Genomic DNA, 22,025 nt, shown 5'->3' on the forward strand with positions numbered 1-22,025 from the left:
CAAGAAATTTGTTACATTTGAGAAAGACTGGTGATTTACATTCTTGTTTGTCAGTTAAAAGAAACATTACCTATTTGTTTTATTATTAAGGCAATTAAAAACATACAGTAACCTGAAATTTCAGAGTCCTCACCTATTAATGTAATAGACTGTTCTCGTCACCTCTGTCTGACCTCACCTCATCTCACCCCATTTATTAGCCTTGCATGAGGAAACAAACTTCAGATGCAGACACACCTGTCCATTCTTCTGGATGTATATCCTGCAGCAGTTCTGTGAGATAGTAAAGCTGTGATGTGCAGAATGCAAATGTGAAGAGGAGATTCAGCTCATCTGCGGTTTGTGTCGTCTTTGTGATGCTTATGGAAGTGTGAGTTAAAACCCACCCACTCATACAAACTAACAAAAGACCGCAAGACCACCTCAGGTAGACCAAAATATCCCAGCAGAACACATCTCTTCAAAAAGATGGTACGTAAACACATATTTCTTTAATTCTTTTATATTGTTTTGACATTAAAACGACCATTTATGAGAGAAGTTAAATTATTTAGGGAGTGAAGTAAACAGATGGGAATGCCCTGGATTGAGTTTTATCTTAAATTGTATCTGTACTTTGCCCTACACTCGATGACCTTGTTTATAGGACTACTAGTTAGTGTTTACTACGAACAGCAGTGATCTGCGTTTTAATTTTTTTTTCTAGTAAAAAGTTGTCTGTTGGCGATTTGATCTGCGATTCGTTGATCATCTTTTCTAAAACGTTGTTAAATCCGGATTTGTGTGTTTAGATAAAGTCGCATATGCCTCTCGAAAACCATATTGTCCGTCTTTTTAAAGCGTATAACGGAAAGGTTGACTTGCTAGGAAAGTGAAACCAACCTAAAATCAGGCCAGGGCAGGCTAACATGTTATTATTTGGTAGTTCCTTTATTGCTCTGTAGTTTTGTGCTTTGCAATTCGACTGTAACGAAAGTAATAAATGTGTGTTTTTACGAATAACAAATGTTTTATGTTTTTGATTCACTATGAATAAACGGCTCTTGAGAGTCATTTTGCTTACACTTATTTAAGAACCGACTCATAAGATTCATTCACTCGGGAATCGGACTAACGTACAGTATACATGCTGTATGATAATTCCCTATAAATAACCGACTGTTCGTCGTTTTCGAGTTGGTTATTCGGTAGCGGTGACGCTGTGCCGTTAAAAAGTACGGTAGTAAACATAAAAAACAATGAAACGTATTCTATAAGAGCCGCTTCTCGGTTTTCAACCCTGCAGTCTCTTCTGCGATGCCATACCTTAACAAAAACCAGGTTCATACTACAGGAAGTGACATCATTTTTGTAGGCTTAGGCTAACAACAACACAAGCACCAGTAAGTATTAGCAATGAATTTAATATATGTTGTTGGGTGCTATTAGGTGGTTTGTGTAAATTTCAAACATTACACGATTTTGATAAAAAATGACAAAATTCTTCCAAAAGGTCGTTAAAAATATTGTATTAAACCCGTATGCTAACACTCTGAGTCTGAACACCGGCTCTTATTTCCATCCGGTTAACGTTTGGTATCCTGGCCTTTTTCTTATCATTATGTAAATAATAAAAGAATAGCCTATATTGTTAAAGAAAACGACGTGATGAGCATATTTCTGATTTATTTTTATATAAATATCCTTAAACATAAGCATGCTCATTAAACAGGAATTGCACAAACAAAAACAGTGAATAAAAAAAAGTCATAACAGATATGTATCATCATTTACTGCCTTGTAGTAAGTGTAGTAAATCATTTACTGCATTGAACACTTTCTCCTACAGTAATCATTTACTGAAGATGTCCTTCTTCATATGTCTGGTTATAAAGCATTTACAGTGCCTTGCAAAAGTATTCATACCCCTTCGTTTTTTTCACATTTTGTTTTGTCGCAGCATTATGTTAAACTGCTTTAAATTACTTTCTTTTTTTTCACATCGATCTACATCTCATATACCGTAATGACAAAGCACAAAACAGGTTTGTAACAACTTTGCAAATTTATTAGAAATAAAAAACTGAAAAGATCCCGTTGCATAAGTATTCATACCCTTTTCTGGGACACTCGGAATTTAGCTCGGGAGCATTCATATTGCTTCTAGATGTTATTCATTTGAATGAGTATGATTTAGAAAGGCACACACCTCTCAGAAAAGGTCTTAACAGCTGAAAATGCATATCAGAGCAAAAACCAAGTCCTGAGGTCAAGATAGCTGCCTGTAGAGCTCAGTGACAGACTTGCGTTAAGGCAATGATCTAGGGAAGAGTTCAGAAAAAAATCTGCTGCATTGAAGGTTCACAGAAGCATGTGCACTTGAGGCTGTAAAGGTGCTTCAACTACGTACTGAGTCAAGGGTATGAATACTTATGCGATGTACTTATTTCAGTGTTTTATTTTTAATAAATTTGTAAAATTTGCAAATCTGGTTTTTGCTTTGTCATTATTATGGTGTATGAGATGTAAATTGATGTGGGGAAAAGCTCATTTAAAGCAGTTTAACATAATGCTGCAACAAAACAAAATATGAAAAAAAATTAAGGGGTGTGAATACTTTTGCAAGGCACTGTAACATGTTATAAGAGGTGCAAATGAACAGTAATTGTTTTTTGTTGTTGTTGTTGTTGTAAATCCATGTGCATCTCCTGCAGACAGAGGAAGGCATCATGCTGGATGACGTGGTTGTGAACGAGCAGCCGTCCACAGACACAGAGGAGACAGTGCCATGTTTCCAGACCCCAGGTCCCACTGTCACCTTCCATAATCTTCGCTACCGTGTCAAAGAACGGTTAGGGATATTTAGTAGGCAGTGGGTTGAAAAGGACATCCTCAAAGATGTCAGGTAATGGTTTGACACATTCTGTTTGATTAAACCTTTGGACACACTTAATTACACTTTAAGCATGGAAGCATAAACCTGTAGGTCTTGAGATATTTGTTAGTTTTAGATTGTTTTAATGCAATCTAAGATGATTAATTAATGAAATTATTATTGGAAAGTCACTATTACTGAACACAGTTAATATCAGCAGTGTGTGAAGAACAATCAGTGACACAGAGTTCACTGGTTGCGCAAAAAGCTGCTTGCAATTCAGAGAACTCCTTGTTTAGTTGAAAGCTGTCCAGAAAGTGATGTTTTCCATCTGTTGCAGTGGTATCATGAACCCTGGAATGAATGCTATTATGGGCCCTACAGGAAGTGGGAAGACATCGTAAGCGCACGTTCATTTATTTCTGTTGATTCATTAAGTTTGTATTTGAACACAAAAATATAAAAATCTCATTGCACTATATAAAATATCACAGCAAATGAAATTCATTTGAAAGAATGACAGGTCTTGCTTTATATTAGGTGTCTTTATATACTATGTACCAGGGTTGGGGCCATTCATGAATTGAATTGAGAATGAATGGTAAATTCCACTTCACTTCCTGGAATGGAATTGGAATTGGAATTGCATGCAGCTGACAGGGAATGGAATTGGAATTGAATTGGAATGCCAGGAAACAGAATTGAATTCAAATAAATTCCACTAAATTCCACTTGAGTTGCTAAATAAAACAATTTGACTTGATTTGCTTAATAGTTTATAGTACATTAAATATTGTAAATCACATAAACAACAAACAGATAAAATAAATACAAAGTACTGTATGTTTAGTATGTTAAGCGTGATCATTTCACATGACAAATTTCAGGAAATGATGATAATTCGATGCAATAAAATACATGAATGAACATGACTCATTTTTTTGTGAGTTGAGACATATATTATGTGCTAATCATATATTGAATGTATAGTACATCCAGAAACTTATCACCACTGTCATTCAATTATTAATTCATAATGTACAGTTCTCATTTTTATTTACTTGCATTTGATCAACTTAATTTCATACATTACTTGGTATTTGTAAAGCATCATAAATAAAGTTCAAATGTATGTCTCTAAATGCAATCACAAATAAATGCTCAGAAACAGCAATAAACGGAATTCAGTGGAATTTCCCTGAATTGAATTCCACTTCCTGTAATTCCAATTCAATTCCAACTCTGTTTCCTGTAATTGTTGTTCAATTCCAATTCCAATTCCATTTCCTTCTTTGAATTGGAATTGTTGAGTTCATTCCTGAATTGACCCCAACCCTGCTATGTGCTTAATAAAAAATAAAAAAATAAAATAAAAAAAATGATGAATTGTTAGGTACAATGTCAGGTTCATATTGAATTGCTAAACACTTTTGCTGCTATTCAGGAGGGAAGGTTGAGACAGGTTTGGTTCTATGGTTAGGTTTAAGGGGTCGAGGGAGGGTCAGCAGTGTAATTATAGATATAACTACAGAAATAAATTACAGATGTAATTACAGAATAGGATTTCAAATATATGTACAATGTAAAAACATGTATGTACTCGAGTGCATTGTATCAAATGATTGATTTAAATGTAATGCATAGTAGTTAAAGGGTTAGTTCACTCAAAAATGAAAATTAGCTCATGATTTACTCACCCTCAAGGCATCCTAGGTGTATATGACTTTTATTCTTTCGGATGAATCCAATCGGAGTTATATTAAAATGTCCTGGCTCTTAAAAACTTTATAATGGCAGTGGGTGGGTGTTTTTGTTCAACAGTCCAATAAAGTGCATCCATCCATGAGGATTTCAGTGTAAGCTAAGAGGAGACTGGTTGCTAAATTAAGGAAACTTGTAGCACATGCGCTACACATACATCCTACCTCATCCACCCAGAGTGGGGAAGTTAGAGAAAAGTGTTTATAATGTTTTAAAAAGGGATATTTTTCTTACAAAAACGCATCGATTTGCTACAGAAGAGCTTTATTCACCCCTATGCATATTATTGGGCTTCATTTGGACTATTGTACAAAAACTCCCACCCACTGCCATTATAAAGCTTGGACATTTTTAATATAAATCTCATTGGATTCGTCTGAAAGAAGAAAGTCATATACACCTTGGATGCTTTGAGGATGAGTAAATCATGGGTTAATTTTCATATCTCTTTAAAGAAACTTAATATGTTTCTCTGGACCACAAAACTAGTCATAAGGGTCATTTGGGTGAGATGCAACTATTTGGAAATCTGGAATCTGAGGGTGCAATCAAAAATCAAAATATTGAGAAAATCACCTTTGAAGTTGTCCAAATGAAGTTCTTAGCACTGCATATTACTAATCAAAAATCAAGTTTTACAGTAGGAAATTTACAAAATATCTTCGTGGAACACAATCTTTACTTAATATCCTAATGATTTTTGGCATAAAATAAAAATCAATAATTTTTGACCCATACAGTATATTGGCTATTGCTACAAATATACCTGTGCTACTTAAGGATTTGTAGCCCAGGGTCACATATAAAATAAGTCCAAAACGACATCATAAGCACCTGTTTCAAGCTAAATATTTGACAAAATTGTATTTTTGTTAGTCATAACAAGTTTGGATCATAAATGGGAACTTACTTAGGATAGTTAGCAATGTCTGCTAATGTAATCTGTATCAGTGAAATTCATGGACTTTTAATCTCTTAATTGGATAGTTCACACAAAAATTTAATTCTGTTATCATTTACTCACCCTCATGTCGTTCTAATCCAGCATGACTACAGTGGAAGTCAATTGGGCCCAAAGTTGTTTGCTTCCCAATGTTCTTCAAAACATCTAATTTTGTATTTGATTTTTTTTGTTTTTCAAGTGTAGATGCTGTTTTTGTCAACCTTAAGTATTTACATTATATGGCATTAATTACAATGTGTCTTGTCTTTTAGGCTTCTGGATGTCATTGCAGGAAGGAAAGACCCTAAGGGCTTAAAATCAGGCCAAGTTCTAGTTGACAACACCATTGTGACCTCTGAACTCAGACTCTGCTCGGCCTATGTAGTTCAGGTAGGGGAAATCTCTGTGGCCTTCTAAAAGACATTACAGAAAAATTATATCTACAGTCGTGGCCAAAAGTTTTGAGAATGACGCAAATATTAGTTTTCACAAAGTTTGCTGCTAAACTGCTTTTAGATCTTTGTTTCAGTTGTTTCTGTGATGTACTGAAATATAATTACAAGCACTTCATACGTTTCAAGGCTTTTATCGACAATTACATGACATTTATGCAAAGAGTCAGTATTTGCTAGCCTAGAATCTAGACGCGCCCCTAGCGGCAGCAAATTACATTTGCTTCTAAGGGCAGTCTAGTAACTCTCCGTTCACTTGAGATTTCCAAAAATCCAAAATCGACCGGGCCAATCACGAGTCGGTGGGCGGGTTTAACATGATGACGACTGACCTGCGACCATTAGTTCCGTCAGACGTTCTCTGGTTCCGTGAATTACGCGTGAGAGATAAAGCGATGGCTGCTGCTAGCGAACAACTTTCTTTCGAATCGGCTTTGGCCGCCACTCTGAAAGACTTGGAGTTAAGCTTTTCTCTGAGAAAAGAACAAGAAACTGCACTGAGGTCGTTCTTACAAAAGAAGGATGTATTTGGAGTTGACTACTTCACCTTCTTCGTTGCTCCGATTGGTTGTAGCGCTATCCTATTGCGTGGAGAGTGAGTTTGAAAGACAACCGTTTATCCCGCCCCTCCGGTTGAGCGCTGTCTATGGAGAGTGCGAAGACCCTACATTTATGTGGGTCTGGCTTGTCAGGCTAAGTATTTGCAGTGTTGGCCCTTCTTTTTCAGGACCTCTGCAATTCGACTGGGCATGCTCTCAATCAACTTCTGGGCCAAATCCTGACTGATAGCAACCCATTCTTTCATAATCACTTCTTGGAGTTTGTCAGAATTAGTGGGTTTTTGTTTGTCCACCCGCCTCTTGAGGATTGACCACAAGTTTTAAGATCTGGGTAGTTTCCAGGCCATGGACCCAAAATTTCAACGTTTTGGTCCCCGAGCCACTTAGTTATCACTTTTGCCTTATGGCACGGTGCTCCCTCGTGCTGGAAAATGCATTGTTCTTCACCAAACTGTTGTTGGATTGTTGGAAGAAGTTGCTGTTGGAGGGTGTTTTGGTACCATTCTTTATTCATGGCTGTGTTTTTGGGCAAAATTGTGAGTGAGCCCACTCCCTTGGATGAGAAGCAACCCCACACATGAATGGTCTCAGGATGCTTTACTGTTGGCATGACACAGGACTGATGGTAGCGCTCACCTTTTCTTCTCCGGACAAGCCTTTTTCCAGATGCCCCAAACAAACGGAAAGAGGCTTCATCGGAGAATATGACTTTGCCCCAGTCCTCAGCAGTCCATTCGCCATACTTTTTGCAGAAGATCAATCTGTCCCTGATGTTTTTTTGGGGGGGAGAAGTGGCTTCTTTGCTGCCCTTCTTGACACCAGGCCATCTTCCAAAAGTCTTGTCCTCACTGTGCGTGCAGATGCGCTCACACCTGCCTGCTGCCATTCCTGAGCAAGCTCTGCACTGGTGGCACTCAGATCCCGCAGCTGAATCCTCTTTAGGAGACGATCCTGGCGCTTGCTGGACTTTCTTGGACGCCCTGAAGCCTTCTTAACAATGCAGTGGAAAGTTTTTTTCGGGATTAAGTTAATTTTCATGGCAAAGGACTATGCAATTCATCTGATCACTCTTCATAACATTCTGGAGTATATGCAAATTGCTATTATAAAAACTTAAGCAGCAACTTTTCCAATTTCCAATATTTATGTAATTCTCAGAACTTTTGGCCACGACTGTAGACTACTGCTCAAAAATTTGGGTTTGGTAAGATTTTTATGTTTTTGAAACATGCTCATCAAGGCTGCATTTATTATTTATACTATAATAGTATGAACTATTATTACAGTTTCGAGTAACTGCTTTCTGTTTGAATATATTTTAAAAAGTCAATTATTTCTGGGATGCAAAGCTACATTTTTTGCAGTAATTATTGAATTCTCTTGATCCTTCAGAAATCATTCATATATGTGTGATTTTTGTGCCTATTTCCTTTCCTTTGTCTTCCAGAATGACATTCTGATGGGTACTCTGACCGTAAGAGAGAACCTCGCATTCTCTGCCAATCTTCGCTTGTCACGCAAAGAGTATTCGTCAGCTGACAAAGAGATGAGGGTTGACTCCGTCATCCAGGAGCTTGGCCTAAAAGATTGTGCAGATACTAAGGTAATGCACTTCAGCCTCGTGAAGAGGAATGTTGAAAATTATTTGTTGCATTGGTATGAACAAAACACCCTCACTTGAGATTGAGCATGTGAAAAAACAGGGTTAAGGTCACATGTGCTTCAGTCACAAAAAAACTATTTCCAAAACAACAACAGTAGGGTTGGGCGCTATATCAGTATGCACCTTGTGACAGAAAGAATGTGTCATTTCATGCTGATGGGGCTTGATATGGCCTTGTTCTCTCTCAGATTGGGACCATGTTTTTGCGTGGCGTTTCTGGTGGAGAGAAGAAGAGGTGCAGCATTGGGATGGAGCTCATCACGTCACCCTCGCTCCTGTTCTTGGATGAGCCCACCACAGGCCTGGACGCCAACACTGCCAACTCCATCATGGAACTGCTGCAGAAGTACAACATCTGCTCTCTTATAGGGTTGTGACGATGAGGAAATTTCCCCACCGGTTAATTGACATGTGACAACACCGGTAATACCGGTATCACCGTGGGGGTGGGGGTTTCCTAGGAACGAAGACGAGAGCATGCACTATAATTAAAAACTGAACATAGCTACAATGCGTCATATTTCATTTATCACGTGAGGAGAACGAGAGGAGTCGAATTTACAGAAAGAGAATGGCGGACGATTTAGTGTCAAAAGGCTATGCAAAAGCGCCCGTTTGGCAATATTTTGGGTTCAAAGTTTTTTTTTTGTAGTTTCGTTGTCGTCCATTCAAACAATTGACGCCGAATTGCCAATACCGGCAAAACTGAAAGTGAAAGCATAATACGCACGCATTTATAAGCTATTTAAAAGCAGAACAAACGAGGAAAAGAGCTCTTTATTGCCAAACAGGTGCTTTTGCATTGCGTTTTGACACTAAATCATCCGCCATTCTCTTTCTGTAAATTCGACTCCTCTCGTTCTCCTCACGTAATAAAAAAAAATGAAATATGACGCATTGTAGCTATGTTCAGTTTTTAATTATAGTGCATGCTCTCGTCTTAAGTAAATTATTTATAATTATATTTTCCATTTAATTCAAATAAATATTTAATAAAAAAACGAATAGGCGATAAAACGAATAAAAAAATAAAATAAAATGTGGGGACGGTGTCACGGTGGAAAAGTGATGTCACCGGTGTTGCGTCTTAAAACCGGTAACACCGTCAACACCGTCTATCGTGGCAAGCCTACTCTCTTATCAAATATGCACTATATACAGTGAGGTCAATAAGTATTTGATCACCCTGTGATTTTGCAAGTTCTCTTACTTAAAAATCATGGAGGGATCTACAATTTTCAGCATAGGTGCATTTCCACTGTGAGAGACAGAATCTGAAAATAAAAATCCGGAAATCACATTGTATGATTTTTTAACAGTTTATTTGTGAATTACTGTGTCAAATAATTATTTGATCACTTGCTTATCAGCCAGATTTCTGACCCTCGAAGACCTGTTATTTTGCTTTTAAATAGTCCAGCTACTGCTCATGATTCTAAATTAGTAGCACCTGTTTGAGGTCGTTAACTGTCATAAAGACACCTGTGCACCCCACAATCAGCCAACGTCTAAGTAGCAACATGGGCAAAACCAAAGAGCTGTCAAAAGACACAAGAGACAAAATTGTAGACCTTCACAAAGCTGGAAAGGGCTACGGGGCAATTGCCAAGCAGCTTGGCGAAAAAAGAACAACTGTTGGAGCATTTGTCAGAAAATGGAAGAGGCTAATGATGACTGTCAATGTCCCTCGGACTGGGGCCCCACGGAAGATATCCCCTCGTGGGGTATCAATGATGCTAAGAATGGTGAAGAATCAACCCAGAACTACATGGGAGGAGCTGGTCAATGCCGTGAAGAGAGCTGGGACCATCGTTTCCAAGGCTACTATCAGTAATACACTAAGACGTCATGGGGTCATGGTGATGAACGGGGCCATGTATTGTGACATATTGGGCAAAAACCTCCTTCCCTCAGTCAGAGCATTAAAGATGGGTCGTGGCTGGGTCTTCCAACAGTACAATGACCCAAAGCACACAGCCAGGAAAACCAAGGAGTGGCTCCGTAAGAAGCATATCAAGGTTCTGGAGTGGCCTAGCCAGTCTCCAGACCTAAATCCAATAGGAAATCTTTGGAGGGAGCTGAAACTCTGTGTTGCTCAGCGACAGCCCCGAAACCTGACAGATCTAGAGAAGATCTGTATGGAGGAGTGGGCCAAAATCCCTCCAGCAGTGTGTGCAAACCTGGTGAAGAACTACAGGAACCGTTTGACCTCTGTAATTGTTAACAAAGGCTTCTGTACCAAATATTAACATTTTTTGACTCAAGTGATCAAATACTTATTTGACACAGTAATTCACAAATAAATTGTTAAAAAATCATACAATGTGATTTCCGGATTTTTATTTTCAGATTCTGTCTCTCACAGTGGAAATGCACCTATGCTGAAAATTGTAGACCCCTCCATGATTTCTAAGTAAGAGAACTTGCAAAATCACAGGGTGATCAAATACTTATTGACCTCACTGTATATAAGTATTCTAATGAACAGGTACAAATCTTAATGTTTAGGCATATAATGATATTCTAGGGAATTGTGTGCTTCTAATTTTACAGCAACAGTTTGGACAGGACCCTCTTCAATTCTAACATAACAGTTATGTATAAGGCAAGGTTCAAAAAGAAATGATTGATTCAGTCAGTGTGGAAGAACTTGACTGGTCTGCAGAAAGCAAAGTCCTAATCTCAGTTGAAACACCTCTGGAGTGACTTTAAATGCAGACCTTGAGCCAAAAACTCATCACCAAACACCACTGACTTGAACATACACTATATGGACAAAAGTATTGGGACACCCCCTTCTTTAGAACAGAAAAGGCCACTTCCAAAACTTTGGCAACAAAGATGGACACAATTCATATATTTATAAATTGTATTTCAATCTCGGTTGCAGCAGTTTTGGAAGTGTCTAAAATGACTGTACCCATATGTACAAGTCATTGGTGTTTGGAGATGAGTTTTTGGCTCAAAGGAACACAATCCCCTAGAATATTACTATATGCTTAAACATTAGGATTTATTTTTGGCATTTTTTGCCTTTATTGAGATAGGACAGATCAGAAGTGACAGGAGACGAAGTGGGAGAGAGAATGGGGGTGGGATCGGGAAAGGTCCTCGAGTCAGGATTCAAACACGGGACGCCCGGAGCACAAAGGCGCTGTATGTCGGCGCGCTGCCCACAAGGCTATCGGCGTCCACATGAAATAACTTTTTTGAAATGGAACAGTTTATTGATCCTTTGGACAGTATCATATTTAACACATTAGGCTTTAATGGGTCATGTATTATGATATAAGAGAATATGAAGCAAATTTTTGTTCTCAAAAAACACTGTTTTGTTTTTAAGCTGAGAAAAAAAAATGCAATTTGGTGCACTTGCTTAATATTTATTTAGCCAAAATGAAATTCAGATTTCCTGTAATGTAAATCAATAAAAGCTTAATGACAGTATAAAATCCATATAAATATCAGTTGTCACTATGTATCTACCAATAATGTCTTAGTAAGATGATATTTAAATGCTTTTATGATCAAAGCATAATGCAACACGATACAATGATTACTGAATAATGTACAAATAAATATCCTCAAAAGCCTGATGTATCATATTTGATACTCACATTTTAACATGATTTAACATGTAAACAGACACGGAACAATGACCTGAAATGCATTTTTATAATTATACTAAAAGGCCTTTTACTCACTAAAATGAATTCTGACAACAAAAAGAATGAAGAAATTTTTGATCATGCTGATAAAGGCCTTAAAAATGTGTGTATCAAATGTTGCCCTGGACCACAAAACCAGTCTCAAGTAGCATGGGTATTTGTAGCAATAGCAAAATACCCATCAAAATTATAATTCTTTTCTTTTATACATAAAAATCATCTAGATATTAAGTAAAGATCAAGATATTTTGAAAATTTCCTACCTTAAATATATCAAAACTTAATTTTTGATTAGTAATATGCATCACTAAGAACTTCATTTGGACAACTTTAAAGGTGATTTTCTTAATATTTAGATTTTTTTCCACCCTCAGATTTCAGATTTTCAAATAGTTGTATTCTAACCAAATGCTGTCCTATCCTAGCAAACCATAAATCAATGAAAAACTTATTTATTTCGATTTAAGGTAATGTATAAATCTCAATGTCAAAAAAAATGGACCCTTATGACTGGTTTTGTGGTCCAGGGTCACAAATATGACTGTAGGTTTATTGTTAATATGCCTGGACAACAATAAGCCATTTGTAGAATTAATACTTCACAAAAGTGCAAAGTGTACTATGGTTCATTCTTTCAAAATACTGTATATTCATTGAGATTGCATTACTGTAGACATATTACTGTCAATATGTAGTGTGTCAAAGTAATGACGTTTGGTAAATGACTGCCTGTCACAGATGAGTTAAAACAGTTGACATGTCTTCACTGTTTTTTTTTTTTACTGTAGCTGTCAGAAGGAACCACATTCCACTTCAAATGTAAAGCACAGTCATGTACAACCTGTTTTTGTCTATTTTGATCTTGAGAAATGCAGAGATTGATATGTTAATCTTCTGTTGTTTTGTTACTCAGGCTCTCCAAAAAGGGTAAGACTGTGATCTTCTCCATTCACCAGCCACGCTACTCCATCTTCAGCCAGTTCGACCACCTCACACTCATTAATAAAGGAGAAATCATCTACGCAGGGGCCGCCGACAAAGCCATTACCTACTTTGAGGACTTGGGTACTGACAGACATAGTTCATTCAAATGCAGATCAACAGTGATTCCTCTGCACTAAACACAATGCATGTGTACTGTGATTCTCAAAGTCGTGTCCATGTGTCATAGGTTTCAAGTGTGGGCCATTCAACAACCCGGCAGACTTCTTCCTGGATGTCACAAATGGAACCATCCTCCCTCACATACAAAACAATAAATCAGGTGCTTAATTACTTTTTTTTTTTTTTTTTTTAGCAAGGATGCATTAAAGGAGAAGTTCACTTCCAGAACAAAAATTAACAAATAATGTACTCACCCCCTTGTCATCCAAGATGTTAATGTCTTTATTTCTTCAGTCGTAAAGATTTTTTTTTTTTTAAGAAAACATTTCAGGATTAATCTCAATATAGTGGACTTCTATGGTGACCTGAGTTTGAACTTCCAAAATGCAGTTTAAATGCGGCTTCAAACGATCCCAAATGCTGCTGTAAATTATCCCAGCCAAGGAAGAAGGGTCTTATCTAGCGAAAAGAATACAATTTATATACTTTTTTACTTCAAACGCTTGTTTTGTCATGCTCTGTCTGAACTCTGGTTTTTCCGGTTAGGGTATGCTTAGGTTAGCATTTACTCAATTTCTTCCTCAACTTCAAAATCGCCCTACATCGCTGTTTTACCTCTATAAAGGGTGTTTTATTTTCTTTGCATATTTACTTTGCAAAGACTTGGTCGGTACCTCTGCAGCAAGGTAGGATGATTTTGAAATGATTTTTGAGGGAGAAAATGAGATGGGAGTTTTCCGACCTACCCTAACTAAAAAAAAGTACATAAATTGTATTTTTTTTTTTTTTTTTTTGTAAATAACCAATTGTTTCGCTAGATAAGACCCTCCTTCCTCAACTGGGATCATTTACAACCACCTTAAGGATCATTTAAAGCTGCATTTAAACTGCATTTTGGAAGTTCAAATTCGGGGCACCATAGGAGTCCACTATATGAAGAAAAATCCTAAATGTTTTCCTCAAAAAACATACTTTCTTTACGACTGAAGAAAGAAAAGCATGAACATCTTAGATGATAAGGGGGTGAATACATTATCTGTAAATTTTTGTTCCAGAAGTGAACTTCTTTAAATTGATCCAAAGTGACAGTAAAGACATTTATAATGCTACGAACATTTTTTCTTTCAAATAAATGCTTTTGAATGTTCTACTCTTAAAAAAAAAATACTAACAAAATGTGGTTCTCACAAAATTAAGCAACACAACTGTTTTCAAAGTTGATAATAAGAAGAAATGTTTCTTGAGCAGCAAATGATCAGATTAAAATGAGTATTGATGCTGAAAATTCAGCTCTGATCACAGGAATAAAATTAATTTCAAAATATATTAAAATAGAAGTCAGTTTTTCTCAATATAACTGTTTTTACTGTATTTTTGGTCAAATAAATGCAGCCTTGCTGAGACTTCATAAATATATTAATGATAATACTTTGAATAAAAAACTAAATGGCTCAATATAACATTAGCACTCAATAAGCAGTACTGGAGGCAGACTGTATTGTAGCTCAGCACTGACCAATCAGCATCCAGGACTATTGTTTATTGAATATACATCACTCTGAGCAATGCTGTTGGTACTTTACATGGACATTTCTTGTATTTTTTAGTTTTGGCAACTATGTTTGTGGACTGTTCTGTGATCAGCTAACATCTGTGTTTGATGTGTTTGTAGACAAGTGTAGCAGCAGCGAGGAGATGGCAGAAAATAAAAACCCTCTGGCAGGAATTTACAGAAAGTCCCCTTATTTCCTCAAAGTAAAGGACCAGCTCAGTCAGACTTCGGATGGGCTTGACCCTGAGCTCACTAAAGGTGACAGCGTTGGTTACGCCACACCTTTCTGTTACCAGGTATGTAGAAGCAGTGGTTTAACTAAGCTTATGTTGACTTAGGTAGATAACCAGGAATAACATCAATACACAACTGACCTTTGTTCTTTTGCATATGTCCATGTTGCAGCTCATGCTGGTGAGTGGCCGCACTATAAGAAACATCTTGAGGAATCCTCAGACGTCCTATGCCCAACTGTTCATCAACATTTTCTTTGGTATTTTAGTGGGACTGATCTACTACCAGATCCCACACACTTTACCAGAGGCTCTTCAGAACAGGTGATTTTAATATACAGTACACCCCGTCTGAAACTTAACAAATTCAGCAATTACTCTTTACTTAGAAGACATGTTAGGCGTCTTTAGATATGTAATATTCCAGCAAGTCTGCTTGATCAGATACCAAAGAAGAATGTTAAAATTATTCAGGAAAATACAGAAAGTTACTAAATAAAACTAAATAGAGATTTCTGTTGTAACTTTAAGGCAAGTTCTGATCAACAGGTAAGTATGTTGAACCACATCTGTTAAAGAGAAGTAATTTCTTGACAGTTAAAGTGTTATATAGCCCACTGAATCGTACTCAGACTACAGTAGTCAACATTTGAAGTGGATCATAACCTTTCATCAATTTTTTCCTAAAACCACAAATAATACCCATTCTTGTCTTAGGACGACTTTGATGAACTTTTTTGATCCACTTCAAATGTTGACTACTATATGTGACCCTGGACCACAAAACCAGTCATAAGGTTAAATTTGACAAAACTGAGATTTATACATCATATGAAACCTCAATAAATAAGCTTTCTATTGATGTATGGTTTGTTAGGATAGGACAATATTTGGCTGAGATACATCTATTTGAAATCAGAAATCTGAGGATGCAAAAAAATCAAAAAGACTGAGAAAATCACCTTTAAAGTTGTCCAAATTAGGTTCTTAACAATGCATATTACAAATCAAAAATTACATTTTGATATGTTTACAGTAGGAATTTTACAAAAAATCATGAACATGAACTTTACTTAATTTCTTAATGATTTTTGGCATAAAAGAAAAATCAAAAATGACCCATGCAATGTATTTTTGGCTATTGCTACAAATATACCCCAGCGACTTAAGACTGGTTTTGTGGTCCAGGGTCACATATATGCTGACAACAATGAAACTACTTGAGAGAGAACTGTCAGGAGATTTATTTCTTCGCATAAAAGAGGACAATGGTATTTGAGGAATACCAAGTTATTGTTTTAAGTGTGAAAATAAAATTAGGTAACACAGAAATTCAAAAACAATGGACTTGTGAAAAGGCCCCTGAAATAATAAGGTCTTCACTTTAAGCTTTAATTTAGAGATGAGTAAGTTTTTGCTCGAAAAAGAGCAGGTGAAACACCAAGAAAGTGTCTATCCAAAATGTTATGCTGTTGCTAGAGGAGGAGTACACTTTGTTGAATTACATCTAGGGTGCACTGATTTCTGCAATCCCTCATTTAAACAAAATTGGCAAACAAAATAAGTCACTTATTTTGCAGATAATAATGTTAAGAATGTTTAATACACTTCAATTTTGCCATCTTTCTATGAATTATATTAGTGATCATTAAGAAAATACATCTATATATTTAATCAAAGGGGGTGTGTATGTATATATGTATATATCTGTGTGGGTGTGTTTGCATGTTTGTTTTTTTTGAGTATCATATTTGATATAGGAGCTCATACTTAAGGAGGAGACCCAAACTGAGCTAAAATATGTAGATCAGATTTTTCTAAGATAGTAACGTACTACTTACATAAAATACATATAAATACCAGTTTTATGGTTTTATGATGAAATTTTATTGTTGAGGGCAAAACATGTATAATGCAATGCAATAAAATCATGATTGAATGAACAAATAAAGGTCCCTCAAAAGCCGATTTTTCATTTCATCTTGATAAAAGACTAACAATAATAAAGTTATTCTTATTTTTACTTTATAAAAACCACAAGCTGATTTTTATTTTCTTACACGTAATGATTGCAGATATCGTTTATTTTCTGTTTCTCTTCAGAACGGGAGCTTTCTTTTTTCTAGTCATTAACATGGTGTTTGGCAATCTGTCTGCGGTGGAGCTCTTCATCAGCGAGAGAGTGCTCTTCATGTGAGTCAACCTCCAAACATGAGCTTTCCAAACTCCTTTCCAGCCTCTTATTCCTATTAGATATTAGACCACCATCACATGTTCCTCTCATCTGCAGCCATGAGAACTCAAGTGGCTTCTACCGCACCTCTGTCTACTTCCTGTCCAAAGTGTTTGCTGACCTCATACCAAATCGCGTCCTCCCTGTTTTCATCTTCTCTGCTATCCCGTACTTCATGATGGGTGGGTAGTGTCACTATCTTTTTAGATACCCTCTTTGGCTTTATTTTAGGAAGCGTCGCACACTGCGAACACTGTTTTAATAAACTTCACGTCTGTGGCTCAGGTCTGAAGCCTGAGGTTGAGGCATTCTTCCTGTACTGTGTGACCATGAGTACAGTCAGTCTTTCAGCAGTGAGCTTGGCCTTCCTGGTCAGTGCCAGCGTGGGCTCCTTCGCCATGGCTAACATCCTCATCGCACTGCCTTATGTCGTCATGATGGTGAGTTTAGCCGAACAAAAAAGATTTATTTTTTCAGACTTTTTCAGCATTTCAAAATGTACCAAAATGATAGACGTTACCAAAATTCAGATTATTTCAAAGTATTAGTTCACTTCCAGAACGAAAATGTACAGATAATGTACTCATCCCCTTGTTATCCAAGATGTTCATGTCTTTCTTTCTTCAGTCGTAACGGAATTGTGTTTTGTGAGGAAAACATTTCAGGATTTCTCTCCATATAGTGGACTTCTGTGGTGCCCCCGAGTTTAAACTTCCAAAATGCAGTTCTTCAAAGGGATCTACATGATCCCAGCCAAGGAAGAAGGGTCTTGTCTAGCGAAACGATCGGTTATTTTCTAAACAAACTGACAATTTATATACTTTTTAACCTCAAATGCTCGTCTTGTCTAGCTCTGCATCAGCCTGTGTGATCCGGGTCAATACAGTTAGAGTATGTCGAAAAACTCTCATCTCGTTTTCTTCCCCATTTTCAAAATCGCCCTACATCGCTGCAGAAGAACCGACCCAGTGTTTACAACGTGAGCATACAAAGAAGATCAAACGCAAAAGGTAAAACAGCGTTGTAGGACGATTTTGAAGTTGAAGACGAAAACGAGATGGGAGTTTTTCAACATACCCTAACTGCCTTGAACCGGATTACAAGACAAGACCAGCATTTGAGGTCAACAATAAACGTTTCGCTAGATAAGACCCTTCTTCCTTCTTCCTTAGAGCCCTTTAAAGCTGCGTTTAAACTGCATTTTGGAAGTTCAAGCTTGGGGGCACCATAGATGTCCATTATATAGAGAGAAATCCTGAAATGTTTTCCTCAAAAAACAACTTCTTTATGACTGAAGAAAGAAAGACATGAACATGGATGATCCATTTAAAGCATGATTGTATATGCCTAAACAACCCAAACTAATGGAGAAAACGTTATGCCAAGTTCCAAAATGATTGCTTTAAATGATCCAACATGATGTTAGGAAGTAAACTGCAGTTAATGGAATGAAGGACATGTATATTTTTGGAACCTAGCATGATCTGACCTGTTTTTTGTTTTTTTGTCTCTTCAGGTGTTTGGGGGTTTCCTAGTGAACCTGAATTCGATGCTGAGTGGGATGTCGTGGCTGAAGTGGGCTAGTATATTCCGATATGGCTACAATGTAAGAACATAAAACATTTTACTTCACATTCAAGTCTGTATATGGGCCATTTTACAGAATTGCAGTCCCACAACCAAAAAACACATTTTAAAAGCATTTAAGTATTCAAATCTTAGATGTTTACTAAGATCCTTCTATTATCTATTGAAACCTACAATAATATTTAAAATATCATATATTTGCAATTGAAAGGCGGTTGTCCCGAACCCTAATCCCTAAATCTCAATTTCTGTTTTTTTAATTAAACACTTTTTTTGGGAGTTAGTCAATAACATTTAGTTTTTATAGGTGTACCACTGTTCAGGACTGTGCTAGCTAACCATGTGCTGCTTAGCATATTTGAGCTAAATTCAAAAGTATCTGACATACCGAAACAGTCAGAAGTGACATCTTTGTTTTTTTGTGTGTTATCCCATTAAAATGTCACTACCATAACATGTCATCATTGTTTAGATAGTGACAAAAGGTAACACATAATTCTTTATTTGGGGTAATAAAGCAATAAGCCCCAAGAAGCTGTTGTAAATTCACTGTAAACCATGGCTTCATGGGGCTTATTGCTTTTATAAAACGGTTATTCCAGATACATAGCAAGGTTTTACAAAATAAAACAGAGCAAATAAAGTGTAATGATATAAATAAAAACATTATTCTTCCGCCAAACAATGTAGTTCCTCAGAAACTGTTGTGGTTGCAACAAAGTGGTTGCGGAGGCAACACACAAATGTAAATAAAGGTGTATAATTGTAATATACAACAGCTTAGAACGCGGCTTAACCAATCAAAATTAAAGGAGTAGTTCACTTTCAGAACAACAATTTACAGATAATTTACTCACCCCCTTGTCATCCAAGATGTTTATGTCTTTTTTTCTTCAGTCGTCAAGAAATTATGTTTTTTGAGATAAACATTTCTGGAAATTTCTCCATATAATGGACTTAAATGGTGCCCTGATTTTTGAATCTTCAAAATGCTGTTTAAATGCAGCTTCAAAGGGCTGTAAACGATCCCAGCCGACGAAGAAGGGTCTTGTCTACCGAAACGTCTGGCCATTTTCTTAGAAAAATATATTTTTACATACTTTTTAAGCACTGAAACTCGTCCAGCACTAGGGCTTGTAGTGCGCGTTCCCGACTTTACGTACTCACGTCGAAAGAACACGCGTGACGTATGCGAAACTACAGACCCAGTGTTTACAAAGCGAACTTGAGAAGAGAGAAGTGCAACGCAATCAAATACTCTTTAGCAACAAGGTACAACATAAAGTACAACGATGTCGGACGACTTTGAAGCTGGAGGAGCACATGAGATGGAGTTTTTCACCGTTTCCTACCTTTTTGAGGCGGAATACACAGATGATGAACTCTGTCAGAGAGAGAAAACTGCGACAGCCGCGGCGGCGACACAAGCCTCAGACAGACCGCGTTCAAACGAGACGAGATGGTGGTGCAAGTGTGGAAAATGCCAGCCATTTCCAGCGGAGCAGGAATCTCAGTGCTGTCTCGACTGGACCACATCTGTTCCACTGTTACAAACAATCGGTGAGTCAGGTGATGGGACTGCTTCAAGCATTCGCTGCGTTGCGGAGCACGGTGGACGCAGTACGTAAAGTCGGGAACGCGCACTACAAGCCCTAGTGCTGGACGAGTTTCAGTGCTTAAAAGGTACGTAAAAATATATTTTTCTAAGAAAATGACCGAACGTTTCGGTAGACAAGACCCTTCTTCGTCGACTGGGATCGTTTACAGCCATTTGAAGCTGCATTTAAACTGCATTTTGAAGATTCAAAAATCGGGGCACCATTTAAGTCCATTATATGGAGAAATTTCATTAATGTTTATCTCAAAAAACATAATTTCTTGACGACTGAAGAAAAAAATATATATATATATCTTGGATGACAAGGGGGTGAGTAAATTATCTGTAAATTGTTGTTCTGAAAGTGGACTACTCCTTTAAGGACCCGAATTTTATTTATAAAACAGATAGTTCTGGTCCTTGTTTCTGATCACTACAGGCCTAACAACGCCTCTTAGCCATTATAAATTCACTGTAAACCACAGCTTCTTGGGGTTTATTGCTTTATTTTAGGAGTTATGCAAATTGTTTTAGTATGTGGTCGCTACCAACACATTGCTGTCAGTACTGAAAATGTAAAGTATACTGAATTATCAGCCAAGATGTTATGATAGTGTTTGGCTCAATGTATATTCAAACTAATGAATTCTTAAGTTTAAAATGAGTATGATCAACGTTTTGACTTTTACAAAGAAAAATTAGATTCAAAATACAACAAATCTCGTAAATCACATCTGAAATATTGTTAAAATTGTTATTGATTTACCGCTGAACACTTAATAAAATAGAAAATATTATATTTACAGGGAAGATGTAAGCAAAATCTTAATAGGTCAATATAACCCTTCTTATTAAATTATATATTACTTTGTTTTGATAGTGGCATATTTGGAGAGAAGACAAATACTGCAAAACTTTATGGAAAAGCGATAGAAGAATTAAATGCACAATTACTAAAAACATGTGCCTTGGATATTATACAATTTGAATACAATTTCTGACTTTGAACCAGTTCTGTAGAATGCCCTATATATATGTGTTTGAGCAGTAATCCAACCATCCAACTGTCTCTCTTCAGGCACTTGCCATCATTGAGCTAAAAGATCAAGTCTTTACCAGTAATGACACCAGGTAAGACTCAAACTCAGTGGTGCCACCTACTGGAAAAACAGAATTATCAACAGTTTTGCCTGTTAATTGAGGCGTTTCAACTGTAAACTCTCTCTCACTGGCAGGGTGACAGGTGAAATGTACCTGGATGATCAAGAAATCGACTACAGCACTTGGGGCTTTTGGCAGAACCAAGTGGCTCTGACAGGTATAATGTGCGTGTGTCTGATTCTTGCGTATGTGCAGCTGCGTCGGATCAATCGCTGGAAGTGAAGGAATGACACTGGTTGTGTAATCACTGCCACTTTTTTTTTTATTTTTTTTTTATTGAACATTGAAATCAGGAACTCACACAGTACGGTGAAATGTGTCAAGCTAAGAAGAATCCACAACTCACTACCTCAGTTGCTCCAGATCTCTGAAACTACCTGTGGCATTATGAAATTGCTTGGAATTTGTAAATGTTTCATTTTATATAAAAGTGTTAAACGGAATACAAATGCTGTGAATGTTAAAAAATAAAAAACAATTTAACTTGGTCAATTGCCTTAAAGCCAAATCCTATTCTATTATTGTATCTTATTACCAAAGAAGCAAATTTAGTGAACCTTACAGTTGGCAGAGACTCAAATACACTTTCCACCCCAACATGACCAATTAAAATGCAACTATAATATACTTAAAGTTATAACAGGTTCAACAATTATT

The 22,025-nt window shown here is 36.9% G+C and overlaps 1 protein-coding gene across 1 annotated transcript; it reads left to right on the forward strand.

The window, feature by feature from the left end:
• Positions 1-289: 289 nt before the first annotated feature.
• Positions 290-21,957, forward strand: abcg2c (ATP-binding cassette, sub-family G (WHITE), member 2c). Its single transcript, XM_073834260.1, has 16 exons — positions 290-471; positions 2,694-2,884; positions 3,195-3,254; positions 5,831-5,948; positions 8,018-8,173; positions 8,422-8,579; positions 12,815-12,966; positions 13,073-13,165; positions 14,678-14,853; positions 14,963-15,114; positions 16,894-16,983; positions 17,081-17,205; positions 17,309-17,463; positions 18,540-18,629; positions 21,286-21,338; positions 21,443-21,957. Exons 1-16 carry the CDS (start codon positions 469-471, stop codon positions 21,588-21,590), a joined length of 1,920 nt encoding a protein of 639 aa, XP_073690361.1. The 5' UTR covers positions 290-468; the 3' UTR covers positions 21,591-21,957.
• Positions 21,958-22,025: the final 68 nt, after the last annotated feature.

This window comes from Garra rufa, chromosome 2 (genome assembly GCF_049309525.1).
Source record: "Garra rufa chromosome 2, GarRuf1.0, whole genome shotgun sequence".
NCBI classification, from domain to species: Eukaryota; Metazoa; Chordata; class Actinopteri; order Cypriniformes; family Cyprinidae; genus Garra; species Garra rufa.

Excerpts from the sequence above, each read along its gene's own strand:
- abcg2c (XM_073834260.1), top strand. Across the intron at positions 8,174-8,421 it reads AAGATTGTGCAGATACTAAG|ATTGGGACCATGTTTTTGCG; the intron begins GTAATGCACTTC and ends GTTCTCTCTCAG. Across the intron at positions 21,339-21,442 it reads TTTACCAGTAATGACACCAG|GGTGACAGGTGAAATGTACC; the intron begins GTAAGACTCAAA and ends TCTCACTGGCAG.